Below are 26,636 nucleotides of genomic sequence, written 5' to 3'. Positions count from 1 at the left end.
TTGTCTACAACATCAATGACGGGTGTTCATCCCACCTCCCCTTGATGGGGAACTCACTATGCGACCGAGGCAACCCATTCTGCTTTTGACCAATCAGGCAGAGGCAGCACCATGTAAGAAGATATATAGAGGAAGAAAAAGAGGGGCAGGAAGACAAATCACCTAAGTCCTAGCTGGGCTCAGGAAATAGTGACTAACCAGAAGCCAATGCAGAGCATACTAAGTGTGAAAGCTGCCTTTAAATCATCCAACAGCCATCTTGGCTCCTTTGTTAGACAGATGGAAAGGAGATCAGCAAAGATAATATGAAGGACAATGACCATACGCTAGGGAAAGAGAGCTAAGAAAAGCAGGAGCTGAAAAATCTTTCTGTAGGCTCCACCTGGAACTCCTTAAACAAATTCCTTAAGGTGTCAGCCAGAAACATTTAAATACATTATGGGCCTGTTCACAAAACAGACGAGGAAATTTAAACAACTATGAAGCACTGAGGTTTTAAATGATCATCATTTTACAAGAATAATGTGTTTCTTTTTATAAATACTCTCTCTCTCCCCTCCCCCTTAGTCAGCTTTAAATTATTTTCTATCCCATATACAGCTGGCATGACACATGCACCTCATAGTCTCCTAAGGTAGCAAAAAGTGAGGAGACAGTGTGGGGACAATGTGGAAAGAGCCATGGATTTGAACTCGGAGAGCCACAGTTGAAATCCTGGCCCTGCAATTTATTATCTGTGAGACTTCTGTTAGAGTGGGAATTCCTTTTCAAGCATAGGTTCAAATAAATGGCTGCTGGAGCCCTCTGAGCAAACCATTAACCTTTCTGGGCCTTTGTTTTCTCATCTGTAAAGTGAAGGGGTTGGACCACATCACCTCTGAGGTCCCTTCAAACTCCAGATGTATGATCTCATTAAAATTTCAAAATTGGGTTCTTTTTTCCTGATATAACACTCAAGATAAGCAACTTGGTAAAGTGGATAGAAACCTGACAGGACGAGGGGGTGAGGTTTGAAAGGGGAGCTAGAGGACAAGGGTTCAAATCCCACCTTGGACACTATGAAGCTGTACAACTCTATGAAGCTGTACAACTCTGGATAAGTCACATGACCTCTCTAGTCCCCCATTTGCTCATCTGTAAAGTGGGGATAGTTATAGTGTAGCTATCATGTGTACATGACAATCATATGATCATCATGGGACTCGAATTTGAGAATGTATACAAAATGTTCGCAAACCTTTAAGCACTATATAAATGGTTGTTGTGATGCTGGGTGGTAGTGGTTGTTGGCTGTTGTTATATTGGCTTGTGAGTTCCCCAGAGGGACCGTCACCCCTCAGTGACCCAGGCAACTTTCTGATATCATAAACTGCCAAATGGTTGCAGATCTGCATTGATACAAGTCCTTTACTTACTGGGAGTTTCCTAGACCAATGAAGTCAGAGGTCCAAATCAGAACAAGGTCACACTTACACTGTAGAAACTCATGGCAAAGATCCCGTTTCCTCAACCATGAGTTGATTGAGAAAAATCAAAATTTAATCAGGTTGGAGCTCAAGTGGAAAAATAGATATATGACTTCCTAAGGGACACAAAATCACTGGATACAGCATTTCTGAATCAGATACAGACAGAAAGGGAGAGGCAGAGGGAGGGATGGGGAGAGAGACAGAGAGGAAGGAAAAGAGAGGGGTAAGGGGTAAAAAGGGGAGAGAGGAGGGGAGGGAGAAGAGGAGGGAGGAGAGAGAGAGGAGAGATAGGGGAGAGGAAGAAGGATAGAGGAGAAAGAAGGGGGAAAGAGGGAGAAAGAAAGAGAGAGAGAGAGAGAAAGAAGAAGGGAGGAGAGGGGGAAGAGGGAGAAAGGAGAGATGAGGGAGAAGGAGAGAGGGGAGAGACAGGCAGAGATAGAGGGAGAGGGAAAGAAAAGGGAGAAAATGGAGAGAAGATAAGTAATAAGTTTGAAGAAACAAGGAGGAAGCTTATTTGAGAAACAAAATTTAAATACAAGGAAGCTGGAAAAAAAATAGGAGAGAAGAAAAGATGGAATAAGGAAGGGCCCAGAAGCCTCTTTGACTTTCAGTGGCTCGGTTCAGGAAAGGAAAACTAGCTGTGGGAAATTTCTTTGGGGCCTCAGGAGTGGGAAGTTTTGCCTAGGTTTCAGAATTATACAGACAATAAATAGTTTAAATCTTGCAATGAGGTAGGGAATCTGGAAAACACGTGCACGCGCGCACACACACACACACACACACACACACACACACACACACAGATACCTTATTTCTACAGTGATCAACACAGGACTTTCCAATCTTAGACACCGGTGGAAGAGGCTGTTCTGAGTTATATGGGCATGTATGCATGTATCCATGCATACATACAAGTATGTATTGCATATTTATATATATATGCATGTGTATGCTTACATATATTTACCAAAATGCAGTGTTTTCATATATACACAGACATTTACAATCTTTAATTTATCCTACTACTCTAGTGCATTGTAAAAAAAAAGACTGATTGAAAATCTGCCTTTGGCACATACTGGCTGTGTAACTATGGAGAAATCCCTTAACCTCCCTATGTCCCAGGCAATTTTCTGAGACTATAAGTAACAGGCATTGGTAGAGTCTCCTACATCAATAAAATTTCAGATCTGGTTTCCTCCTAATCTGCCCCCTCCACCCTCCCCACCCCACCCCCTGCCAAAAAAAAAACCACCTTGTTTAGCTACCATCCAATTTGTTTCTTTCCTTTTTCCTTCCTTTCACTAAGAACCCCATGAAACTTGATCTTCATCTGTTATCTTCAAATCCTATCAACCAAATTCTTGTTGAGCATCTATCTATAAGCCAGGCACAGCAGAATTATCTAATGAGATTACTGATAATCTAACTGGAAAGATATGATAAACACATGAAAATTAATAACACAAGATTGTTTGTAGTTAGACTCAAAGTGAGTGGCATTGATTAAATACCACAAGTGTTCAAAAGATAAAATAGGTATCTCCACATTCCATTCTTAGCTCCCTGCAATCCAGCTTTCACTGTTAACATCATACTGAAAAGTGTTCTTTCATGTCATATTCAAAGGTTTTCCTCAAGGCTCCTTCTTGACTTCCCTGTGGACCTTCTACTCTTTTTTGAAAAGTTCTCCTGCTTTTCTTAGGCACAGATGTGGTTCTACCTCTCTAGTTTCCCTTTCTGTCTCTTTCGCCAGATCCTTATAATCTGTATTTGCCAAAATTGTGTTTATCACAAAAGACTCTGCCTCTTAGGCCCAATGAATTTCTCTTCCAATGTGCATTTTCTGTTTCTACTGCCACATCTTTGTAGACGGTTCCCAAATACATATGTCTAGCCTTTGCCTTTCTACCTGAATATCTGTGCCATAAATCTAGCTGCTTATAGACCACTTGCCCTTGGAGGCATCAATATAATCCTGAACCTCAAAATCATAACCACCATCATCAATGACAAATATTTATTTTTGTTCATTTCATTAAATATTTCCCAATTATGTGTAAAAAATTAACAACATCTTTTTTAATTTTAATTTTTTTAAATTTTGCCTAGCAAATTCTCTTTCTCCCTGCACACACCCCCTCCTTGAAAAGGCAAGCAATTTGACATCAATTATACAAGATGTCATGCAAAACATATTTCCATATTAGCCATGATGCAAAAAAAAAAACACAAACAAAACAATAAAATAAAGTTTTTTTTTTTTAAATGCTCCAATCTGCATTCAGAGTTCATCAGTTCTCTCTCTGAAGGTGGATAGTATTTTTCATCACAGGTCCTTTGGAATTGTCTTGGGTCGTTGTCTTGATCAGAGTAGGTAAATCTTTGACGTTTGATCAGCAATACAGTATTGCTGTTACTATGCACAATGTGCACTTTTTCACAAAGGGCCTTTCTCACAACAACTTTATGAGGCAGGAGGCTTTTTTTTTTCTTTTTCACTCAATTTTGTCTTTTGTTTTCACCTGGCTTTGCCACCACTCTGATTTGATTCCTCAATGCAATAAACAGTGCTACGAGGTGAATAAAGCAGGAAAGAGGACAAGAGCCTGTGACTTGGTGGCCTGAGACTATTGGGCTTGGATTCCCTGGCTCTGCTCACAGCCAGAAAAGTTCATTTTTACAAAAAAGAAGAAAGAAAATTTTTAAAAAACCACTAAACTTTATGGTTAAAAAACCAAAAACAACATAAGTCTACATCTTTTGCTTATAAGATCAGTTTTCTTTCCATTATTTTCATACCACCCACTTGTATCCTCTGTGCTAGTCAAAGCAATACTTTTATTGTTCTAGGGCAGGGGTGGGGAACCTTTGGCCTTAAGGCCGCATGTGGCCTTCAAGGTCCTTAAGTGGGGCCTTTTTTACTGAATCCAAATTTTATAGAACAAATCCTTCAGTCAAAAGTTAATTTCATCTTAAATGGCCACTATATCTCAGGCAGTGGGGGAGGGATCATGAGAGAGAAGTGGAGGAAGAAAAACACAGAGACATGAAACTGTATGATGTCTGGAGCGCCATAAAAAGTCTAAACTGAGTGGAGATGAATTGTTGCCCTTAGAAGAGGCAAATGGGGTTGGAAAGATAGAGATGGGCCAGATCTCTAAGGGACAGTGAGAACAGAGGAGTTTAAATTTAAGTTATGAAATGAGGATCCATTGAAGGTTTCTGAGTCAGTACAAAACCACAAAAGTGGAGTTTAAAGAAGACTAAAATGTCTGCGGTATATAGGATAGTTTGGTGAATGTCAAGACTGGAGTCACAGAGGTCAACTAAGAAGCATGAAGGGCTTTACTATGGTGTTAGTAACAGAAAGGAATAAATATGAAATATTTCTTAGGGAAAAGTGTCAGGACTCGGCGCCTGGATGTTACTTTGTTTAATAAATAGTGGTATTTGAACACATGGAGGAAAGGGGAGCCTTCAGGACTGTGAGAATCATCTTACACTTGACAAAAACAAGGAAATGAGGAGTAGAAGAGGGCTCATATAAGGACACTTTTCGTTCAGTTTCACCGAATGTGTTTAAGTTGGATATATTGTCCTTCAAGGGGAAATGTCCAATATGTCTTCTCCTTCCTTTATACTTCCCACCTCTCTTTGGCAGAGCTCTGGTGCATAGTAGGCACTTATTATTTGACCAGTGACTAATCTGTTGATGAACAGAGGGCACTGGCTTGAACTAGAATGGAGAAGGGAAAAGAAAAGGACTTTCTTCTAATGGAAGTGGAAAGATTAGTCAAATCTCTTTATAATCAATAACATTAAGGTTGTTTTTTTTCCATGTCAAAGCAAATAATGAGACAATATAACTTGGCAAGTGATATGAACCTCCGATTCATTGATATAGGAAATTGCCAGATAAGGAAACTACCTCTAGCAACACAAGTCAGCATCTTCTCTGAAACCTTCTTAGAGAGTTGCCTAGAGCACTGAGTCTTCATATGACCTATCCAGGGTCAAGCCAGGATGTCAGGGATAGGATTTGAACCTAGAATCTCCTGACTCTCAGGCCAGCACTCTACCTACTATATAACATGATGCCTCTCAAAATATCTATGTAGTTTTTGTACTTTAAATGTACTAGAGGAGACACTATGAAAGAGAGGATCTCCTAGATAAGTTTAAAGAGAAAGTATATGGACTAAAAATTCAACCTTTGTATTCAGCCCATAGTCTTCAGTGGGAATGGCAATAAAAATTTATCCAGGCATTGAAAATATTTTAGGGGTGGGGGTGGGGTGAGGGTGGGGAGGAAGCTTCCACTTGAGGGCTTTCCTGGGTTTAACGGTATTCTACCATTAGAATTACAGATTGGTGAATATTCCCCACAGAAAGAACTTTGATAACAAAAAGACTCCAAGTTAGCAGTAAAATGGAAACTCCTTAATTAACCATATTTCACCATAATCTGTCATTAGAATTCCAAATTGGTAAATATTCCCCACAGAATGAACTTTGATAACAAAAGGACTCCAAGTTAGCAGTAAAATGGAAACTCCTTAGTTAACTTCTGCAAAGTGGGACCAGAGACAGAATCCAGAGAGCTACTAGCTAGAAGCAAGGAGAGGGGAAACTATGACATCACACCAGGCCAAGCTAAGGAGGGCTGGGCACATCATTCGGCCAAGCAGACACCTTGGAGAGACTCCAGCCAAATGTGGCTAAATCCATCAAAATAAAGAATATGGGGAATGGAAGAGCCAGCTAATGGGCACCTGCCTGACCTTCTGCAGAAAGAGGCCGCCAGCATTCACCAGTAATGATCCCGAAATCCATCCCCATCTTAGGGGGCCAGCGGCTATCTTTCTTCTCATTTCCAAAGCTGCGTCCCTAAACTACTTTTCTAAAAAGATGTTTATGTCAGACAGACAGAAGTGCCACCTCTTTGGAGAAATCTTGGGGTTATTTAGAAGAAGGGTCTGGATAAATGCCTCTTCTTTAAAAAAAGAAATGAAGAAGGCGGCAACTGGTAATGAACGGCAAAAGCCCCAGAATAGATTACTTTATAGAATAACATAACTCAATTATTTTCAGAAGGAAGAAAGGGAAAATCCATTTCTCCCTACATTTAATTTTCTCACTCTCTTTTCTTTATCCTTCCCAAATCTCTGTCCCTGTATCTGGAATGTGATCCTGACGTGCACTCCCCATGCACTGCCAAAAAGGACTCCATTCACTGAATCCTGCCAAGACACTTAATCCAACCCCCACCCTTATTAAAAACTTGAGCAGCAAGAGAGAGAGAAAGAGAGACAGGGAATGGAGTAGGAGGGGTGGGGAGGGACTCCTGCTGATGCCTCAAATACTTTAGTCAAAATTTGGCCAAGTGCACAAATTGCTCTTTGCTGCTACAACCCGCACCCTCTAGGAAAAGCCCGGCTGCATGGAATCCCACTGGACCCAACACGCTGAAACACAAACTGAAGTCCATGTCAGTTCCCCACCCCGGGTCAGGGACCAGAGCCAAGGAAATACACTCAGACTGCCAACAGCGCAAACAGAGCGCGCTCAGACTGAAGCATCTCCAGATTGGGGGATGACAATAACTTCTTCACATGGTTTAAAATCAGCCACAGATCAGATGTCCTGCAATAAAATGTCTGTCTGTGTAGCTTTAAAACAAATCTAGTAAATGTTAGCAATGTGCTGTGTGTGTGTGTGTGTGTGTGTGTGTGTGTTTTAAGGCCATCTGTTTACATTTAGGGTCTCCATACCACTGGCTGAAAAGGCAAGGAAAGGGAGGGGGATTGCTGGAGGAGAAGGACAGCATTCCTTTGCCCTCCCTTTTCTCTTTCCCCACCTGCTTCTCAGTTAGGGAAGAGAGCACATCACGCCAGGGAAAGGGAGGAAGTGATAGCCCTTGGACAAAAGCCAGAAGTAGAAGGGCAGGTGTTTCAGAAGCTGCCTGGGATATGCAGCATTCCTCATTGATACACTCCCTGGGCCTCACCTGCATGGGAGCTGCCAACTTTTGTAATGTACAATGATACCTTGATTAACCAATCTTCAGAAAACAAAGCTCCCTTTAAAACTATATGCTTTTTTTTCTTCCCTTCCCCCCACCAGAAATTGCTACCTTTAGATACAAATAGTTGTGTGTATGTGTGTGTATCTGTGTATGTATGTGTAAAATTAGTCTATACATACTTTAATTCCATAAATTAAATATATATATATATATACACACATATGTATGTGTGAGTATATGCATATATGCACATGTACTTGGGGTGAGGGGGGATGGGGAAGAGGGAGCAGTATGGAACAAGTTCTATTCTCTGCTTCTTTTATCACTCATTCTAGTCTAAGGCTGACTCTGTGACTGTGTTTTGAATATAGTGTTCCTGAGGGCAGCTACAAGAACCATTCGTCTGAGGTAGAGAAAGTGTCACCTACATTTCAGTGACCAGACCACGCCCCACAAGATGGAAGCCCATGGCCCATATAAGGGCTGAGAGAACTTCCCCTGGAAAGGAAGGAAAGTGCCCCCAATGAAGCAAGGCAGTGACACATCCACACTGAGACCAAATCCCTGTTATCTTTGCTTCTTGTAATAATAAACTTTCCCTAAGGAAAGAAAGAGAGAGAGAGACAGAGAGACAGAGACAAACAGAGACAGACAAACACAGAGGGAGAGACAGAGAGAGACAGAGACAGAGATACATCAGTATTCACTCTCTTCATTACCTGGATTCCTATTATGTCTTCATGGGGGAATCAAATTCATTTTTCTACATCTACTAATAAAACAAAGATATGGGTCTTAAAGACCAGGATCCTATGTAGACTGTAAATATTCTGGTCCAATTTCCCTGCAGAACATCTTCTCCAGATTCAGCTCAAGCAAAGGGCAAGCATTGAAGCCAGGGAAACTATTAAAACAGAATAGGGCACAAGGCCTAGATAAAGTAGGAAGGGTGACAACTTCTCTGAACACCAGCAAAAGTTAGATGGGCAGCAAAATAACTCGTCTGAAATACCTTTCAGCCCAGGGATTTCAGTCTGGCCAAAGGAATTCACTGCCAGGACCAGAGGTTGATATGTGCTGGCAAGAGTAAAAACCCTGAAGAGTACCAGGTACCCGCTTGGTTCACAGAGGAAGCGAATAAAGCAAAGAGTATGAATTGGCGAGCTGGAGGATGCCTGGTCTGGAAGAGTTTACTGGGTTAAGTGAAAAAGGAGTTACTCTGTGGCTAGGATTCTGCAAATACTAACACCTCCCTCCAAATACACATGCACTTTATCCTTCGGGTCAGAAAGCAGGTAATTCCCATGATTTTACAACTTCTGCTAAAGCTTGGTTAGTCAAGAAAAAAGTTCGTCATAACCACATCTTAATCCCCTTCACACCCGCAAATGTAAAGCACAGACAGGGAGGTGCCTGAAGTAGGAATCTCTTCAGCCCTCTCCTTCTTACAGCCCTACTCTAAGCCACTGGCTTCACACCACATAAACCAGTAACACCTAGAGGCCCAAGAACTACAAGTCAACAATGGCCACACCCTACAAATAGCCCTGGGCACAGATAATGGTGATGGATTAAACAGGTGGAAGATCTAATAAACTTCTTATTTTTAGAATCAAAAAAAAAAAAAAAGGCCAGTTCTCAAAGATTTTTTCCCCTCCATTTCACTCAGTTGTTGGGGAAAAGAAATCCTGTTCCAAATATGGTAGAGTGCCTTTACAAGGCTGGTTGGAGGAGCCAGGATTAACACTCACCCACCCTTACAAGCAGGCTAGCCATGTCCTATCAGGCTTTTGATGCTTGAAGTTAGACTTCAGGAAACATTTTTTGACTTGAGGCATATATCCAAATTAGTGTAACATTGAGCAGTATTGTTACAACGGGGTTCAGTTGGACAAATACTGAGTAGCAGATGAATGCATAAAAGATGTTTAGATTTGGAAAAGGTTTGATGCTGGATTCATTTTCATATCAACTTGATGGTCATATAAAATCAGAGTACCAGTATGGCTTTTTTGTTTAGATTTGTTTGGGATCCTAGAGATTGTCTAGTGTAATGGCATCAGAGATGTAGAGCTGGAAGGAATCTCAGAAATGATCTGGGTGAACCCCCTCGTTTTACAGATAAGGAAACTGAGGCCTATAGAGGAACGAGTGACTTGCCCCAGTGCACACAAGGTACAAGTGACAGAGCTCAAATTCAGGAGCAGACTACTTTCTTTCTCTCATTTTACAGGTAAAGCCAAAGCCCAGAGAGGTCAAGTGACTTGCTCATGTCCATGCAGCTAACACATGGCATCTATCACAGATCTTCTGTGTTCGTGGTCCAAACCAAAAGGCTGTTAACTAGATATTATAAACCACAATGGCATCAAACATCTTTGGCAGATCCTCTTTTTTGCTGTACGTGGAATAAACAGAAAGTAATTTTGTTTCCACCATCTTTTTTTTTTACTGCAAGGTCTATTTTTATCTCACTGAAGAGTTCTTTTGTTTCGATTTTAACGTTCTGTCATTGATTTTTGTTTTAAGGTGTGGAAGGGAATAAAGAGGACGGGGAATCAAATCATGTTAGAGTTAGAAGGGATCTTAGGGGGGTAGTGCAATCCTTCATTTCCCTGGGTGAAGACACCTAGACCTAGAGTAATTAAGTGATCTGTTCAAAGTTACAGAGCCAAGTCTCTAAGACTTGGGTCTTGTCTTCTTTCCCATATATCGCAATGAAGGGAAAGCATCACTGAGTGACAGGACAAAAGGATCCCCACCAGGGGCACGCTGCTTTAAACTGGAAGTTCCAACAAGAAATATTAAGCAGACACCAACGTCACCCTGTGTCAGATGCTGGACAGCCTAACTCTGGGATATTTTTAGGAATGAGTAATTACAGCCAAAATTAGGGTGAGGATGGAACTCAGCTTAAACTAATGAAGCTCAAGTTAATGTACCCTTTCATTTCTGGCACTAACTCACATATTTTTCCAGTTTATGAAATTATAATGCTAGAAATACATCACTCCAGCTGTACCGTGCAAGGATACACTATAATGTGTTAGAATTAAATAGAGATTTAATTATCATGCTGCTCATGCTTCTTAAATAACAGGATGTCAGCACTTTCATAAACCTATTTGCATTAGGTTAAATTAATGGACTATAAACTTTTGCTCCTGCTTTATATGCACCATACAAAGCCCTGTCTCTCCTTCCTTCTCACAGTCTTACCAGAGAGCAGCCACATAGGAGTTCCCACCTTCCTCTTTCTATATACCATCTCTCTGCTTCTAGCAAAGCCTTTACTTCTTCAGCTACTGCTGCCATCCTGTTCCCAACACAGACAGATACAGAGTTTTAACTTTCACATTAAAAAAAAATAAGCCATCAGTGAGTATTTTTCCCTATCTCTGATCTATTTGTCTAATTCATTAGTCTGTGACTCAGGTGTGCATGTATCACTATCATGTATATTGATTGGTACATGAAAGGAAGGAGACAAAATGAGTAACATGTTTGAAAACAAAGGAGACCAAGGTTTGGGCAAGAAGCTTAAATCTAGTTGCTAGAGAAGGCCACCAAAAAAAAATGGTGTGGGCAAAACAAACAGCCCCTGTGCTTCGATGACCAGTTCTATGCAGACAATTCCCAAATCTATAATTCCAGCCCAATTATCTCTCTCTCTCTCTAGCCTATAGGACTATATCTCTTTTTTTTCCACAGGGTTTAATAATGGCTTTATTAAAAGCAAACACTTGAAAGTATTCAGTATTTAATTCAGATCAATGTGTTTCAATACATTATCAGAAATATTTAAATCTCTCACACTAACCAATTTGAAGTATATTAGAATGTTTCTCAAGAACTCTTCTGAATTTACATGAAACAAATCTGTAGGGATCCTGTGACTTGAGTTCAGTACTTTAACCAACTATGACTAGATCATCACTGGTGAATTCATACGCTGGAACCTCAAGGTTGAGTGGAGCAGGCCCTTTTCTGATTCTGCCAGATGCATCATAGTGTGACCCATGACAAGGACAGTAATAACAGTAATAACCAAAATCACCTGCATTTGCAATGGGTACACTACCAAGATGGGTGCAGACACCTATCAGTATGACCCATTCCGGCTTCTTTACGCGGTCTAAATCATGTTGTGGGTCTCTCAACTGTGACAAATCCACGGTGGATTCTTGATCTATTTCCTTCTGGGTTCTATGATGTACAAACAGAGGCTTTCCTCTCCATTTCAAAGCTATGTTCTTGCCTTCAGGAATATCTGACAGCTTGATTTGAATTTTTGACATGGCCAACACATCAGCAGAAGCACTCATGCTGGAGACAAACTGGGAGACGGCATTCTTGGCAGCATATGCAACACCTACAGTTGTAGTTGCAGTTATCAAATAGGAGAAGGCTTTTCTACTTTCACTGCTATCTTTTGAGGATTTTTTGCTATCTAACACATCTGCTCGACGATAGGCAGAGAAGTCAGGAACTTTGATGTCTGTATGGGAGTATCGAACAGAAGCAGGAGAGAAGAGGCTGACTCTGGTGACAAGCTGCCAGTGGGCAGCCTGCCCGGCCAGAGAATCCTGCCACAGGAGGGACCGCTTTACATCCAACACGGGAGGCTCCAGGGCGGGCACCACCAAGTCCTTGGCCTGGTATTCAAAACCTCCAATAATCTGGTTCTAATTTACCTTCTCAGGTGGCTAGTATGGTATTCAGAGTGCTGGGCTTGAAGTCAAGACCTGAGCTCAAACCCTGACTCAGGTGCTTACTTAGGTCTGTGACCTTGGGCAAGTCACTTAACTGCTATCTGCCTCAGTTTACTCATATGTAAAATGGCAATATAGCAGCACCTACATCCCAAGGCTACTGTTGTAAGGATAAAATGAGATAATATGTGTAAAGTGCTTCGCAAACCTTAAAGTGCTACATAAATGGCAAGCTTTGTTACCATCATCACCATTTCACATTCCTCTCTTTAGGTACTCTAGATTCTAGTCAAAATGAGGAATTGGTCTAGATGACATCTGAGGCCCCATTTAGCTCTAAATCTACTATTCTATGACCAGAATTAGGAGCAGTTTCCCAGTTTCATTCTTCATTCTCTCCGCTCCCTTCACACCAGCCCCTGTGCCAGGAACATATTCCCCTTTCATCTTTCCCTGTTAAAATCGTCTTTCAAGGCCTAACTGCAGTGCCACGTCCTCAATGAAGCCTTCTCTGATTGCTCAGCTTAAAGTGATCGCTTCTTCCTCAAACATTCCTAGGACATGTTTTCTAACTCTTTTTTTTTTTTTACTCTTCTCACATTCTAGCGTATATCACGCTATTCCTGTATTTCATCCCTTCTCGATCTGTCTGCCCCTCTCCTGTAGCACAAAGTATTTGGACTTTGATCACTAATGGAGACAGGGAAAAGATACGTTTCAGGGTAAAGTACTGAGACAAGGCAACCAGAGACAGGTCTCACCGGAAAGGTTAAGGATGTAGAGACCAAAAGAAGGGAGGTGTCTTTTAGCCATTGGAAATACAAAGTGAAGGCTTCAAGGTTAAAGACAGAAAGAAGAGAAAGTATGCAAGGAAATAAGGGTGAAGCATCACTCTATATGATGGCTTGGCCCCTGCCTATAGCCCTGCTCTATAAAAAATGAGCTAGCCATGGTGAGAATTAGTTGGAGGTCTCTGCTGATAAAAATATGGCAGATAGAAATTGACTGGCCCTAGCTAGATTTTAGTCTGTACAAGGTCCTGAACAGATGCTGAGGATGAAGAATATGAAGAAGTCAAGTTTTAGGTCCAGATTTCCTGAGTCTTCACCTGGTTGTGAGGTACAGGACACTGAATTACATATCAGGCAGACTTTGTATTGTATTGGCTATCTCTCTTTGCTGAATCATAGGAGGATCAGACCTGGAGATCGAAGCCAGCTAAACTATGCCTTTCCTCTAACTCCTGCGTTAGAAGCAACCTTTTTACTGTCTGGGGACTGCCTGATCTAAAAGTTGCATTCTCATAGCTGCAAGGTGGACATTTTATTACACATTGTTTATTGCTTTTATTGTTGCTATATGGGGAGTAAGACACTGTGTAGAGTTTAATACATTCTATCTGTTTTTCTGTAGGGAGGGATTCATTACACCATGGTCATGTGACTAGAGCTCAGTTAAATACTGCAGGTTCAGTTAAGAAGTAGCATTAGGCCAGTGAGATGAGGGCTCACAGACTTATTCTGAATGGGTAAGTTCACATTAAGCGTATCCCAAGACTGACAAATCTTTGAGGCTGCTCAGAGAGAAGTCATTCATTCTGTGAGAACCATATAGAACTTGGCACTTTGCCAAAACTTCTGCTCAGTGGCTTCATGGAAAATTTAACCTCTGGGATGAGTGTGGGACTCCCAGGTCCTAATCCTTTCTGTTGAATAGGATCAGGCTAGTGGCTAGCTAAGCCACTTGGTGGTTCAGTGTTTCATATGAGTTTGTGGAATTGTGTAGATCAGATGAGGATTCTTAATGATTCTTAATGACAGAGAATCTAGTTCTGGATATAACTTTGAAGTATCCCTATGAAAAATGTGTGACCTCCCAAAGGGAGGACTTTTGCAGAAACACACTCATTTGGATCTATAAATTCTTGTATGTTGGGGACAAAATAAATATTCCTATTTATACCATATGTAAATGTGTGTGTGGAAAGACAATATATATAAAAAGTTTGTATTTCTATCTATTGTTTGGGCTCTGTTGTTTCAGTGTGAATTAAAATAATAATAGTTTCTCTTTTGGCCAGAAACCCTGATGGTCTTCCCCTCCCAGTTTGATATTTATTTATTTACTTCCTTAACTCATTCATTCATTCATTTATTGGATTAAAGGGGCCATCCTTTGGCTCACTTCTTAAACAGCCCTAATCACTGAATGGGTGCTGCCTTTGGAAAGATCTTGGCTTAAAAAGGCTAATGTCTCCCACTACATCCTGGGCCATCTCCAGTCATCCTGATCTATATCTGGCCACTGGACCCAGATGGCTCCAGAGGAGAAAGTGAGGCTGGTGACTTTGCACAGCCCTCCCTGACTTAAATCCAATTCACTTACAAGTCACGGCATCATCTCTCTGATGTCATGGTCCTCTTTGAGAACAAAGGACAAATCACGACAAAAGACTAGAAGTGAAACTGCCACTTACAGAATTGGTTCCACTATTGACCAGCAGGGAAGCTTTGAGATGCCCTACTTCTTCTTATGTTTTTGGTTTTTGTTTATTTTATTTTGAATTTATGCTTCTAACCTGGGTCAGTTTACCTCTCCTTAGGCAGCTGGATGTTCCCTCTTTTCCTCCTTACCCTCTTTCCCCAGAGCCCCCCACATTAGTAACGGATTTATTGTAGACACCCAATCAGCTTAGCTGCACTAAGGGCTGTCCTTAGCTCAATGCAGTTCAGAAGTCCCCTGCTTTTCTTAGCCTTCCTCAAAACAGGTGCAGACATGAGACATCACACCCAGCTTTTCACCTTATATTTTGAGGTAGAAAAAGGAAATAAGAAAATTCTCATTACATGCTCTTATGTGCCCAGTATGGCATTCATTAGCCATTTTTTGAGGGGGATGATGGACGTGGGGAATCATCAATATATTTAAAGAAGTGGCAAATGAAATCAATAAACCATGGTCAGTAGTCTTTAAAAGACTATATAGAGTAGTTGAGGTAACACAGACCTCAAAGGGTCAAGACTGTTTCTTGCAGGAGAATTGTAGGAATAAGATGCAGACAACAAAATTACATTGGAGAATGTGTTAAGTGCTTTGATAGTGTAACATATTCAAGAATTGTCAAACTTAGAACAGTACATTGCACATAGTAGGCACTTACTGAATGTTTATCAATTGACTGATCAAGTAATATAACAAGAACTGGTCCCCATACACACACTTCATTCCCCTAATGAAATTTGTATTTGGGGGAAGGAAAAAAATAATGCAGGTGATTTCTGAAAATCATATGGTTATAGACTAGACTAAGAATAGATGATGAGTCCAAAAAAGTAAGAAAAGATTGCAAGTATGCTTATTTTAAACTGTATCATGACACGGGTGCTTACTCTTAAATACTTTGACCTTTGTGTATATAGTACCATCTTCATTTATTTATGGAATATCACTTCTTAAACATGTTATAATGGGAATTCCTTTCATGTGGGCATTGGACTAGATGGTCACTGAAGTTTCTTCTAAATTTCAGTTTCTGTGATGCTGTATACTATGTGCAAGATAACTCTCTTAATACCATAAGTTACAGATTCATTCCCAATGAGCATGAGTGCATAGAGTTTACATACTGAGAATTCCCAATACTGAAGAAATCACAGATCCATATTACCCTCTCCTTACTTAAAAAAAGTTCAAGCAAGTATATTACAACCTGCTTAAACTCTTCATATTATTCTTATTTCACTCAATGCTCTCTGGATGAACTACAATTTCAATTTTTGTGAAATCACAGCATTTGATGATTCACATCAATTAATCAATACACATTTATTAAGCACCTGCTATATGCTGGGCATTGTGGTAAGCTCCAAGTATACAGAAAGAGGCAAAAGACAGTCCTTGTCCTCAAGGACTATCTAATGGGAGATTCACATGTGGCAAATGGTCTAAAGAAGATTATCAAGGACTACATAGCCAGAAAAGCTGGAAGTGGAGGTGGGGGGAAGTTGGGGGAGCTGCTGATGGACCAGAGACAAGATATAACCATGGACAGCTCAAATGTTGCACTGGGATCATCAAAATATTAATCCAATCAGAGGACAGCCTGAAGTGCATTAGATAAATCCACCATGGAGGATGTTTATAAAGAGAATGAAGAGGGGATGGGTGTGATCTGAACTGTTGGAGGGAAGGACAATCATTGATGAGACCATGGAACCATCCAAATAAAGAGGCTTGAAGCACTCTACCAGAGGCAGGAGCATCTTCAATATAAACACCACATAAACAGATAATCTGAACTTTCGTTGCTGTTGTTCAGAATTCTCAGTCATATCTGGTTCTTCATAAACCCATTTGGGGTTTTCTTGGCAAAGGTATTGGAGTGATTTGCTGTTTCCTTGTTCACCTTATTTTACGGATAAGGAGACTGAGGCAAACAGGGCCGAGCGATTCGCCCAGGGTCTCACACTAAGTGCCTGAGGCCAGATTTAAACTCAGGAAGATGAGTCTCTCTGACTCCATTTCTGGCATCCTATCTACCGCACCACTCCACTACTCTTAACACTTGGTATGTTTCTGCCACCCACCAAGATGCTTGAAGGGCTTCCTCTAACTCATGACTTCATGAAAGCTGGGCAGAAGAAACATTTAGAATTTGCTGTATTTGACATATTTTCTGAATGTTCCTTTTATAATCTAAAAACAGGTAAACTCTTAGCAAGCAGGTGGGATGCCGTTTAATTGAAATTGCCCAGATTAGCACAGCAGTATATGAAGGTGGACACACACACACACACACACATATCCAAACTGGGTTACAGCTTGGCTCAGCCACATATTTCACCATGGATACCAAAATAACCCCACAAAATCAAGTCCAAGGCACCTTTCACACATTTCAGCATTCTTTCTAACCTACCACATACGGAACAAAAAGCATACCATCAAGAGTTTACAGCAGTGTATCCCTTAAGGAGCTTATGATCTTGTTGGGAAAGTCATGACTAACACAGATAGAATTGGAGAAATGAGAATTTAGTGACAAGAGTCACTAAATGCAACAGGACATGAAGAAATGTACTTCTGTCAATTTATCCCCTGACAAAATTCTCCCCATTTCGCCTTTTGGACTGCTCTTGCCATTTCTCCTGACATCAAGACTAAATTCGCCTCTTTACAACTTCTACCCACTGCTCCTAATTCTGCCCTTTGGGGACAAGCCAAGAATTCTACTCCCCCTTCTATCTGACAGCCCTTTCAATATTCAAAAATAGCTCTTCTGTCCTCCTGCCTAATTTTCTCTTCTATAATTCCTTCAGTTGAGCTTTGTAGGACATGACCTTAAGGACTGTGATCATCCTGGTTTCCCTCCACTAGATGTTCTCCTGTTTATTCATTCCAAAAAAAATCATTTCAAAATAAATATGAGATGTAGAGTTAGAAGGAGCCATATGAGCCTTTTAGTCTAAGGGCTTTTAACCTTATTTGTGTCAGGAATACTTTTAAGCAGTCTCGTGAGAGCCATGGACCACTTCCCAGAATTCAATCAGTCATTTTTCAGTTGTGTCTGACTCTTTGCGACCCCATTTGGGGTTTTCTTGGCAAAGATACTGCACTGGTTTGCCATTTCCTCCTCCAGTTCCTTTTACAGATGAGGAAACTGAGGCAAACAGGATGAAGTGACTTGCCCACGGTCACATAACTATTCTTGCCATGAGACCTCAGGGAAATATACAATATGATCACCATTTCTCCTAAGAACTTAAGGTTATTTCACCTCCTCTATACCGGTCTCTGGTAAGGACATTTAAAGCTGTCTTTTACTTCCTAACAATGGAGGCAGGGAGTCCTAGTACCAGAAGAGTCCCAGTGCACCCAAACAGCAAGGGAGCCCAGCCCAGAAGGGGAGTACGGCCCAGAGCGCGAGCACAGCCAGGAATATAATAACATGAAAGTTGCAACGATTCTGCTTTCTGGCCATGATGTATCTTACGTTCATCGAAAGCAAAGTTCCTCCCCTGTCATCTCTATCCAGACAATGCCCTAGGGAGAAGAGTAAAGGCAGAATGTCTCCCATTCTTTGGTTAGAAGGGGAAAAGAATGTGACTATCCCCTCGCTTGTACTCTCATCTCCCCTACCTCCTTCCTTCATATAGAAACAGGTCTCAGTGTTGGAACTGGATGGTACCTTCTTCTGGAGCTGATCTTTAAACATCTTAGCAGGTTCTGCGATATAGAATTCTTGTTATGTTCTAAATTCCTTCTGTGCTTAGACCCTTAGGCTTGAAGTCAGGAAACCTGAGTTTTCATCCTGGTTAGCTGTGTGACCAACCCCGGGCACGTCACTTGCCTGCTTTGAGCCTCAGTCTCCTCACCTGAACAATGAGGACAATGCAGGTGCTACCAAGTTCACAGGGTCATTGTGAGAAAGCCTCAAGACACTCTATAAATGTCAGCTATATTTTACCCACTTGAGTTTACTTATCGACTCAGCTATCAAACATAAGCATGTGAGACTGTAAACAAAGTATGACTGCTCCCTAAAAAGACTACAAGCTCTTTACAGGTAGCAAACACATCCTTTGTCTGCTTTCCTTTTAGCTCCAAGCAAAGCAGAGGGACTTTGTGGATGCTTGTCCAATGCATGTCATTGAAAAGTGCGTTGGACTTAGGAAGGAAGAGGTTATCTACCCTCAGAGAAACAGAGAACAAATAAGTATAGCACAGTTTTACGTAGGTGCGTGTGTATGTATGTATCTATATATGAGTGTGATTATAAATATCTAAGTATATGCATGTGTATGTAAGTGTGTGCATGTATGTGTATATGTATGTAGATATCTATATATGAGTGGGATTGTAGATATCTAAGTATACGTATGTGTATGTAAGTGGCTGCGTGTGTGTGCATATGTACGTATATATCTATATATGAGTGTGATAATAGATATCTAAGCATATGTATGTGTATATAAGTGTGTGCATGTATGTATATATGCATGTAGATATCTATATATGAGTGGGATTGTAGATATCTAAGCATATGTATGTGTATATAAGTGTGTGCATGTATGCATATATGTATATAAATATATGTGTGATTATAGATATCTAAGTATACGTATGTGTATGTGTGCATGTATGTGCATATGTACGTATATCTCTATATATGAGTGTGATTATAGATATCTAAGTATATGCATGTGTATGTGTGTGCATGTATGTGCCTATGCACATATATCTCCATATATGAGTGTGATTATAGATATCTAAGTATATGCATGTGTACGTGCATGTATGTGCCTATGTACGTATATATCTATATATGAGTGTGATTATAGATATCTAAGCATATGTATGTGTACATAAGTGTGTGCATGTATGTATATATGTATGTACATAAATATGAGTGTGATTATAGATATCTAAGTATATGTGTGTATAAGTGTGTGCATGTATATATGCATATATACATATATGTGTACATATCTATATGAGTATGATTATAGATATGTAAGTATATGTGTATGTGTGCGTATGTATGTATATATCTCTGTGTATATATGTATGCATGTGTGCGTGTATATATATATGTGTATATATATGCATGTTTGTATAAATATATCTGTGCTTAATTGTAGCCTTTTGGGGGGGTAAGGAAGAAGGGAGGAAAGAACAAAGTAAAAAGTACACAGCAGAGAATAAAGGAAAACTTACAAGGATGCGAAGAAGAGATGCACAGCTCTGGAGCCAATGCATAGTATTTATTATATAGGTTTTCTTGAAATGGAAATTTATTGCTGTCTATTTGGAATCCTCTCTTATATTCTGCTGTGCACATGGCAATGCTTTTTTTCCCCTTTTTTATTTTTTGTTCAAGTTTACAATATGTCTCTTTTCTTTTCTTATTGTACATTTAACTTCAAAATTTAATAAAAAAAGAAAGAGAGAAAAGCACCCTGGATTTGGAAGAAATCAAAGGAGCAACATTTGAATGCTGGCTCTGTCACTTAGTTGAGCAAATTATTTAAGTTCTGTGGGCCTCAGTTCCCTCATCTATAAAACAGGCCCTCCAAAGTCACTTTCTCCTCTAAAATATGCCCTCTTTCTGAAGAGATAGGTTTCACTTGTCCCGGGCCACAGAGCTTGTTAGTGTTGTGTAGGGATAAGGGATAGGGACTGGATACCTGTGAAACCATTGCTATAGAGAGCTCCCAGGTAAGGAAAGTCCCTTTATCATACAAGCTGGTGCCTTCTCTGAAACTTATCATCTTAGAGCAGGGGTTCTTCATCATTTTGATATCATGGATCCCTTTAAGAGTTTGATAAAGCCTATGGACCCCTTATCAGAATAATATTTTTAAACATACAAAATACATAGAATTACAAAGGAAATCAATTATATTCACATTAAGACGTAATTTTTCTTGCAAGTCTTTCCATGTTTTTTTAAATCATTGAGCTCATCATTTCTTACACCACAGTAGTATTTTATCACAATCATATATCACATGTTCAGCCATTCCCCAAATGACAGGAATCCTTGCAGTTTCCAGTTCTTTGCTACCACAAAGGGATCTGCTATAAACATTTTGGAACATCCAGATTCTTTTCCTTTTTTTCCCTAATCATCTTTGGAAATAGACCTGGGTCTATGTTCCTGGGTCAAAGAGTGTCCAGGGGTGGGGAACCTGCAGCCTCGAGGTCACATGTGATCCTCTAGGTTCTCAAGTCCTGAAATCAATCCAATCTAGGTCCTGAATCCAAACTTCACTGAACAAATCCCCTTAATAAAAGGATTTGTTCTGTAAACCTTGGGCTCAGTCAAAAGGCCACAACTATACTATAGTCAGTTTAATAAGAAGTTATACATACATTCTATGTTATGGAAATGCTTGTTTTATTCCATGCATTAAAAATAAAATAAATTTAAAAAATACTTGGCTCAGGAAAAAAAATGTATTTTTTTTCCCATCTAAGTTCAAAGACTCCTAAAATACAGGGGTAGGGAACCTTCAGCCTCAAGGCTACATGTGGCCTTCTAGGCCCTCAAGTGTGGCCCATTGACTGAATCCAAACTTCACAGAACAAATCACCTTAATAAAAGGATTTGTTCTGCTCAGGCAAAAGGCTGCACTCAAGGACCTAGAAGGCGATATGTCACTTCCAGGCTGCAGGTTCCCCACAGTCCTAAGAAGCAGGGATATGAAGAAATACAAAAGCCAGTCAGTCCCTGCTTTCAAAAGGCTCAGAGTCTATGGTTCCTGGGTTAAGGACATCTGTCCTAGGGAGTTTCCTAAACACTCAGAGGTTTAGTTGACTCATCCTAGGTCACATAACCAGTGTATGTCAAAGGTGGTACTTGAACTCAGGTCCTCCTGACTCAGAGGCTAGCTGTTTAGCCATTATAGCACACTGCTTCTGTGAAGAAGCCCCACCTCAACATGTGCTCACAAGACTCAGCCCAGAGCCCTAGTCTCTCAACTGAGCTGGCTTCCATTCTTCAGTCCCAAATTAGAAATATCATTCTCTTCCAATTCCCTTAAGAACCGCTGCAGCTACTGGGGTTTTTCCAAGGTTTCCCTGTTCTCCCAGCTTCACATTTCTCATGTTATTTCAAAAAGCTGTACATCTGTGCTCTTTTTCAACATTTGGTCACAGATTAACACAATCAAAAAAATGTAAGTTTCTCAGAAGCAAGAGTCGTACTGTAGCCCCTGATATTGGTGTGCTCAATGCATGTTAGTTTGCCCTATTCTCCGTTAACTGCATCTTAACCTCCCTGCTTCCCTCTCTTCTCCAAAGATACCATAAAAGGAGAAATCAGAGCAGCAGAGAAATTCACTATGGGGCAGATCAGCATATTAATTTGTAAGGGCTTGCATACCCTTAGCATTACTTCACAGGCAAGATTCTAGGACTCTGGACTGAGGAATTGCATACATCTCATGGATTGTTACAGCTGGAAATGGTCTCAGATTATACTCCAACATCTTAATTTTTTAAAATGATGAAAATTAAGCAGCAATGTGATTTAATGGATAGGGCACTGGATTTGGAATCTGTAAGACCTAGGTTCAAATCCCATCTCAGAAACTTACTGAGCTGTGTGACCCTGAACTTGACCTCTCTGTGTCTTGATTTCTTGGTTTCTTCATTAGTAAAACGAGAGAGTTGGCCTACATGGCCTCTTCCCAGCTTTAAATCTATGATCTTACGATCTGATGCTCAGAAAAGAGAGTATAACTTGCTGAGTGTCATAGAGGAAGATCGTCACAGATGCAGGACAAGAAGGTCTTTGTCTGAGAAAATTAATAGCTCAACATTAAATTCACTGTCTGACACATGAAGGTGACTTTATCCACAGCTCCACTGAAAAATCTTAGTTTTAACAAGCTCTCTTGAGGGCCCCAATAAATATGCCTAGTTACATAACTCTGAGTCCACATCTGGAATGCTTTCCTCTTTATCTCTATCCAGCATCTTTCAAAGCCTCGCTCAGGCTCCACCTCCAATATAAAGAAAGTTTTTCCTGATCCTCCAACTTCTTTTTCAACATTACATTGCATTATTTTGCATGTGGTTTGTACTTATGTAACACTTACCTTGTCCCTGCTAATGTGAGGTTCCCAGAAAAGTTCCCTCAGGGTCAAAGCTTTCTGTGGGTCAGCATTCACTCAAAACCATAGCTCGTGAGTCCCCATCAATGTATTTATTTTTACAATCCAATGAGACAACACACTTGTTCAAAGCAAAGGAGATTTTTCATAAAATAGAATGACGAAAAAGTGACTAGAAAAGTTCCTGCAAGCATACGGGAAATATAGGCTACCAAACCACCAATAGGGAAGAAGCAAATACAGAGAACACATGTAACCACAGAACACACATGGAGTTCACACACAATAATAACAGTTGGCATTTATGTAGATCTTCAGGGTTTACAAAGAGCTTTATAAATATTACATTATTTTATCTTCACCTTGGAGATCAATGCTATTTTTAATCACCATTTTACAGATGAGAAAATCTGTACAGCTGAGAGAGGAAGAATAACTTGCCCAGGGTCACACATCTAGTAAGTTTCTGAGATCCAATTTTAACTCGGTTGCCTTGATCACCAGTCCAGTGCTCTGTGTCACCTAGCAGACTAAAGATGTGGGCAGAGAACATGCATGAAGAGGTACATGCCCTCCACCCATGTAGTTAGGTCACACATGGAAGACAACATGGAGAATACATATGAAGACACCTGGGGCAATTCATCCTCTGATGCTACAGAGCTGTCAATCTGTTTACACCACTGGGCTCTTTTCTGTAAGGACTACCTATCACATTACAGGGCCTCTGCTGGGCATCTCTCCTGGTCTTATGGTCATACTAAAATACTAGAAAACTTGTCTTTAACAAGGGGAGGCTGATGCTTTTTTTAGTATATGACTAAGACTATAGGCCTCCATAGTCAGTCCAAAGGCCAAGAAAAGCAAGTAGAATGCCTCAAACTAAGATTACATCTATTCTTTTGACTCCTTTGCCTTGTGTGGACTTAAGTCCCTTGTTCCCATTCAATTATCTCCCTTGGAGTTAGAAAACTTCTCTTAACACTAAATCTCTAATCATGAACCTATGGGTTTAAAATCCTTTTTGAGGACTCTGCCTTAATCTACCAGTGTATATGAGTAGGAATTTGGAGACTTGTAATGGTAATTAGAGTGGGACTTTTTTTTACTGTTTTCCCTTTCGGAGCACTGAGGTAATCAAGTGCCTGTGATGAGTCTGGCCTCTGTTTTTTTGATTAAGAAATAAGAAAGCCTAGTTCACATAGGTTTGAGTCATATGATTATGATTCCCTTTGACCCTGAACAGGGCATATAAACTCATAGATTAGCGTTTTGTTTGGTGCTCTCACTCACTGGAAAAGTGTCCTGTGATTTGACCAGAGGAAACTGTTAAGGAGCCCACTGGCTTTGAAAACCCAGATGTTAGCGCCTTTCTCTCTGGTAACTATGTAATTCTTTGGTCAGACAGCTAGAGGCCTGTCTGTTGATAACAGACAGGTGTGTTTGCTCTATTTATATTGTCTCTATTTGTAATTTCTGTTTGTATTTGCTCTGAAGTTCAGGGTGCTGGCTTTTCACCCTGAACTAAGTGAATGATATATGATTAAAGTGAGATTGTTAACCCCTTAAAGTTGCTTTCCTTAGAAAAGCAAATCAAAGAACCTGTGCTAGCAGCCTTCCTGTGTGCTGGTGTTGTTGGTCTTACACAACCACAGTAGCTGCAAGCAGCATTGTTGTTACAGGACTTGAGCTTCAATGTCAAATTCCTCCCTGATCTGTGAATTAATAAAAATTAGGTCAGGGTAGGGAACCTGAGGCCTTGAGGCTGCATGTGGCCCTCTAGGTACTCAAGAGCGGCCCTTCGAATCTAAACTGATTTGTTCTGTGAAGTTTGGATTCGGTCAAAGGGCTGCACTTCAGGACCTAGAGGGCCACATGTGGCCTCAAGGCTGCAGGTCCCCCACCCCTGAGCTATGTGATAATGTCATGGGTTCAATTCCTGCTTTTATTAGGTCTATCTATCAGGAAGAGATGACTCCGGAGGAGAGAGTGAGGCTGACAACTTTGCACAGCTCTGCCTCACTTAAATCCAATTCACTTAAAAGTTGAGACATCACCCTCCAAACAACAATCTATCAGGAACATAATTACTGATCTTTTGGTACTATACTCTGGGTAACCCAAATCTCCTTTTTCTAGTATGATAGTTTTCAAACTTTATGGTATCAGGACCCTTCTATATTCTTAAAAAATTACTGAGGATCACCAAATTGCTTTTATTTGTATGGGTTACATCTATTTGTATTTAACTGTATTTGAAATTTAAATGTCTCAGTATTATTACAAAATTAGTTTTGATTTCATGAACCTTCTGAAAAAGTCTCAAAGAACCCCAAGGGCTCCTGGACTCCACTTCGAGAGCCTCCAGTCTAGAACATCTGCTTGTCTATGTATATGCTATCTACCTAAAAGAATGTAAGAACTTCGAGGGCTATACGCTGAACAGAAACTTCAAGTGTTGGGTTCAACGCACATCAGACAACAAAAGGAAAGTTAACTGGTTTATATATTTCAACAGAAGCCATGTTAATTTATCCTACAAATACAAATTATTGACTACCATTGGCAAATGGATCCTGTAAAAATACCTGAAGTGATTCTTCTTCATTGTCATCATTATCTCCTCAGAATTGAAGATGAAGACTATGGTTCATTATTCCCCCCCACAAACTGCATAGCTACATATCATAGAATGTTAAATCTGGAAGGAACATCAGAGATCATTCAGTCTAACCCAGGGGTGGAGAACCTGCAGCCTGGAGGCCACGTGTGGCCCTCTAGGTCATCAAGTGCAGCCCTTTGACTGAATCCAAACTTCAAAGGACAAATCTCCTTAACAAAAGGATTTGTTCTGTAAAACTTGGACTCAGTCAAAGGACCGAGAGGGCCACATGTGGCCTCCAGGCCACAGGTTCCCCACCACTGGCCTAACCCCTTCTATGTACTGAAGAAATTACTTTAAGGTAATGAAATAACTTTCCCAAGGCCTTACAATTAATTTCTATTCAATTAGACTTGATTCAACAATCCCTCATTAAGAACCAATAATGTGGCAGGCACTAGGAAACAACAATCATAACCACAAAATTAATAATAATAAGTGACTTTATATATTATTTTCCTCGTAAAAATCCTTGGAGGCAGATAGTATTATTACCCCCTTATAAATGAGAGAATTGAAGTTCAGAGAGGTTAAACGAACTTGCCCGTGGTCATACAGGTAGAAAGCATTTGAAGTGGGATTTGAGCCCATCTTCTCTACTCATGCAGTACTCCAACACCTTCACCCAAATACCAGAAACCAAAACAGCCTTTGCCTTCAAGGAGTTAATATTTGGAGGGGGTACAAAGTACTACTTGAAGTTAATGACTTGAAACTAGAACACAGATATTCCAACTCCCTATTCAGTTCCACCAGACTGTTGTTGTTCAGTCATTTCACTCATGTCTGTCTGACTCTTCATGAAAGCTTTTGGGGGTTTTCTTAGCAAAGATACTGGAGTGCTTTGTCACTTCCTTCTTCAGTTCATTTTACCTATAAGGAAACTGAGGCAAACAGGGTTAAGTGACTTGTCCAGGGTCACACAACCAATAAGTATCTGCGGCACATTTGAATTCAGGAAGATGAGTCTCCCTGATACAGGTGCAGGGCTCGATCCACTGTGCCACCTAGCTGCCCTTGCAATTCCCAAACAATAGGCTGAGAGACCCTTGGCTGGGGCACAGTGCAGTGGAGGAAGGTTTTTGCCAAAGGTTCAGGAATCCATGTGTGCACCAAACGTTATTATTTTCATCTTTCTTTGGCACG

At 40.4% G+C, this 26,636-nt stretch overlaps 1 protein-coding gene across 1 annotated transcript in view; it reads right to left on the bottom strand.

Annotated features, from left to right (window-relative positions):
• Nucleotides 1-11,400: 11,400 nt before the first annotated feature.
• Nucleotides 11,401-26,636, bottom strand: part of LOC118829652 (cytochrome b-c1 complex subunit Rieske, mitochondrial-like) — a 113,158-nt gene continuing 97,922 nt past the window's right edge. The window contains exon 3 of the mRNA XM_036736585.1: nt 11,401-12,152. Coding sequence (XP_036592480.1) covers nt 11,409-12,152 — 744 coding nt within the window. The 3' untranslated portion in view covers nt 11,401-11,408. The remainder of the gene's footprint in view (nt 12,153-26,636) is intronic.

The sequence above is a fragment of the Trichosurus vulpecula genome, chromosome 8 (assembly GCF_011100635.1).
Source record: "Trichosurus vulpecula isolate mTriVul1 chromosome 8, mTriVul1.pri, whole genome shotgun sequence".
NCBI lineage: Eukaryota > Metazoa > Chordata > Mammalia > Diprotodontia > Phalangeridae > Trichosurus > Trichosurus vulpecula.
The sequence above is the reverse complement of the archived record's forward strand: the minus strand, read 5'-3'. Positions and strand labels throughout refer to the sequence as shown.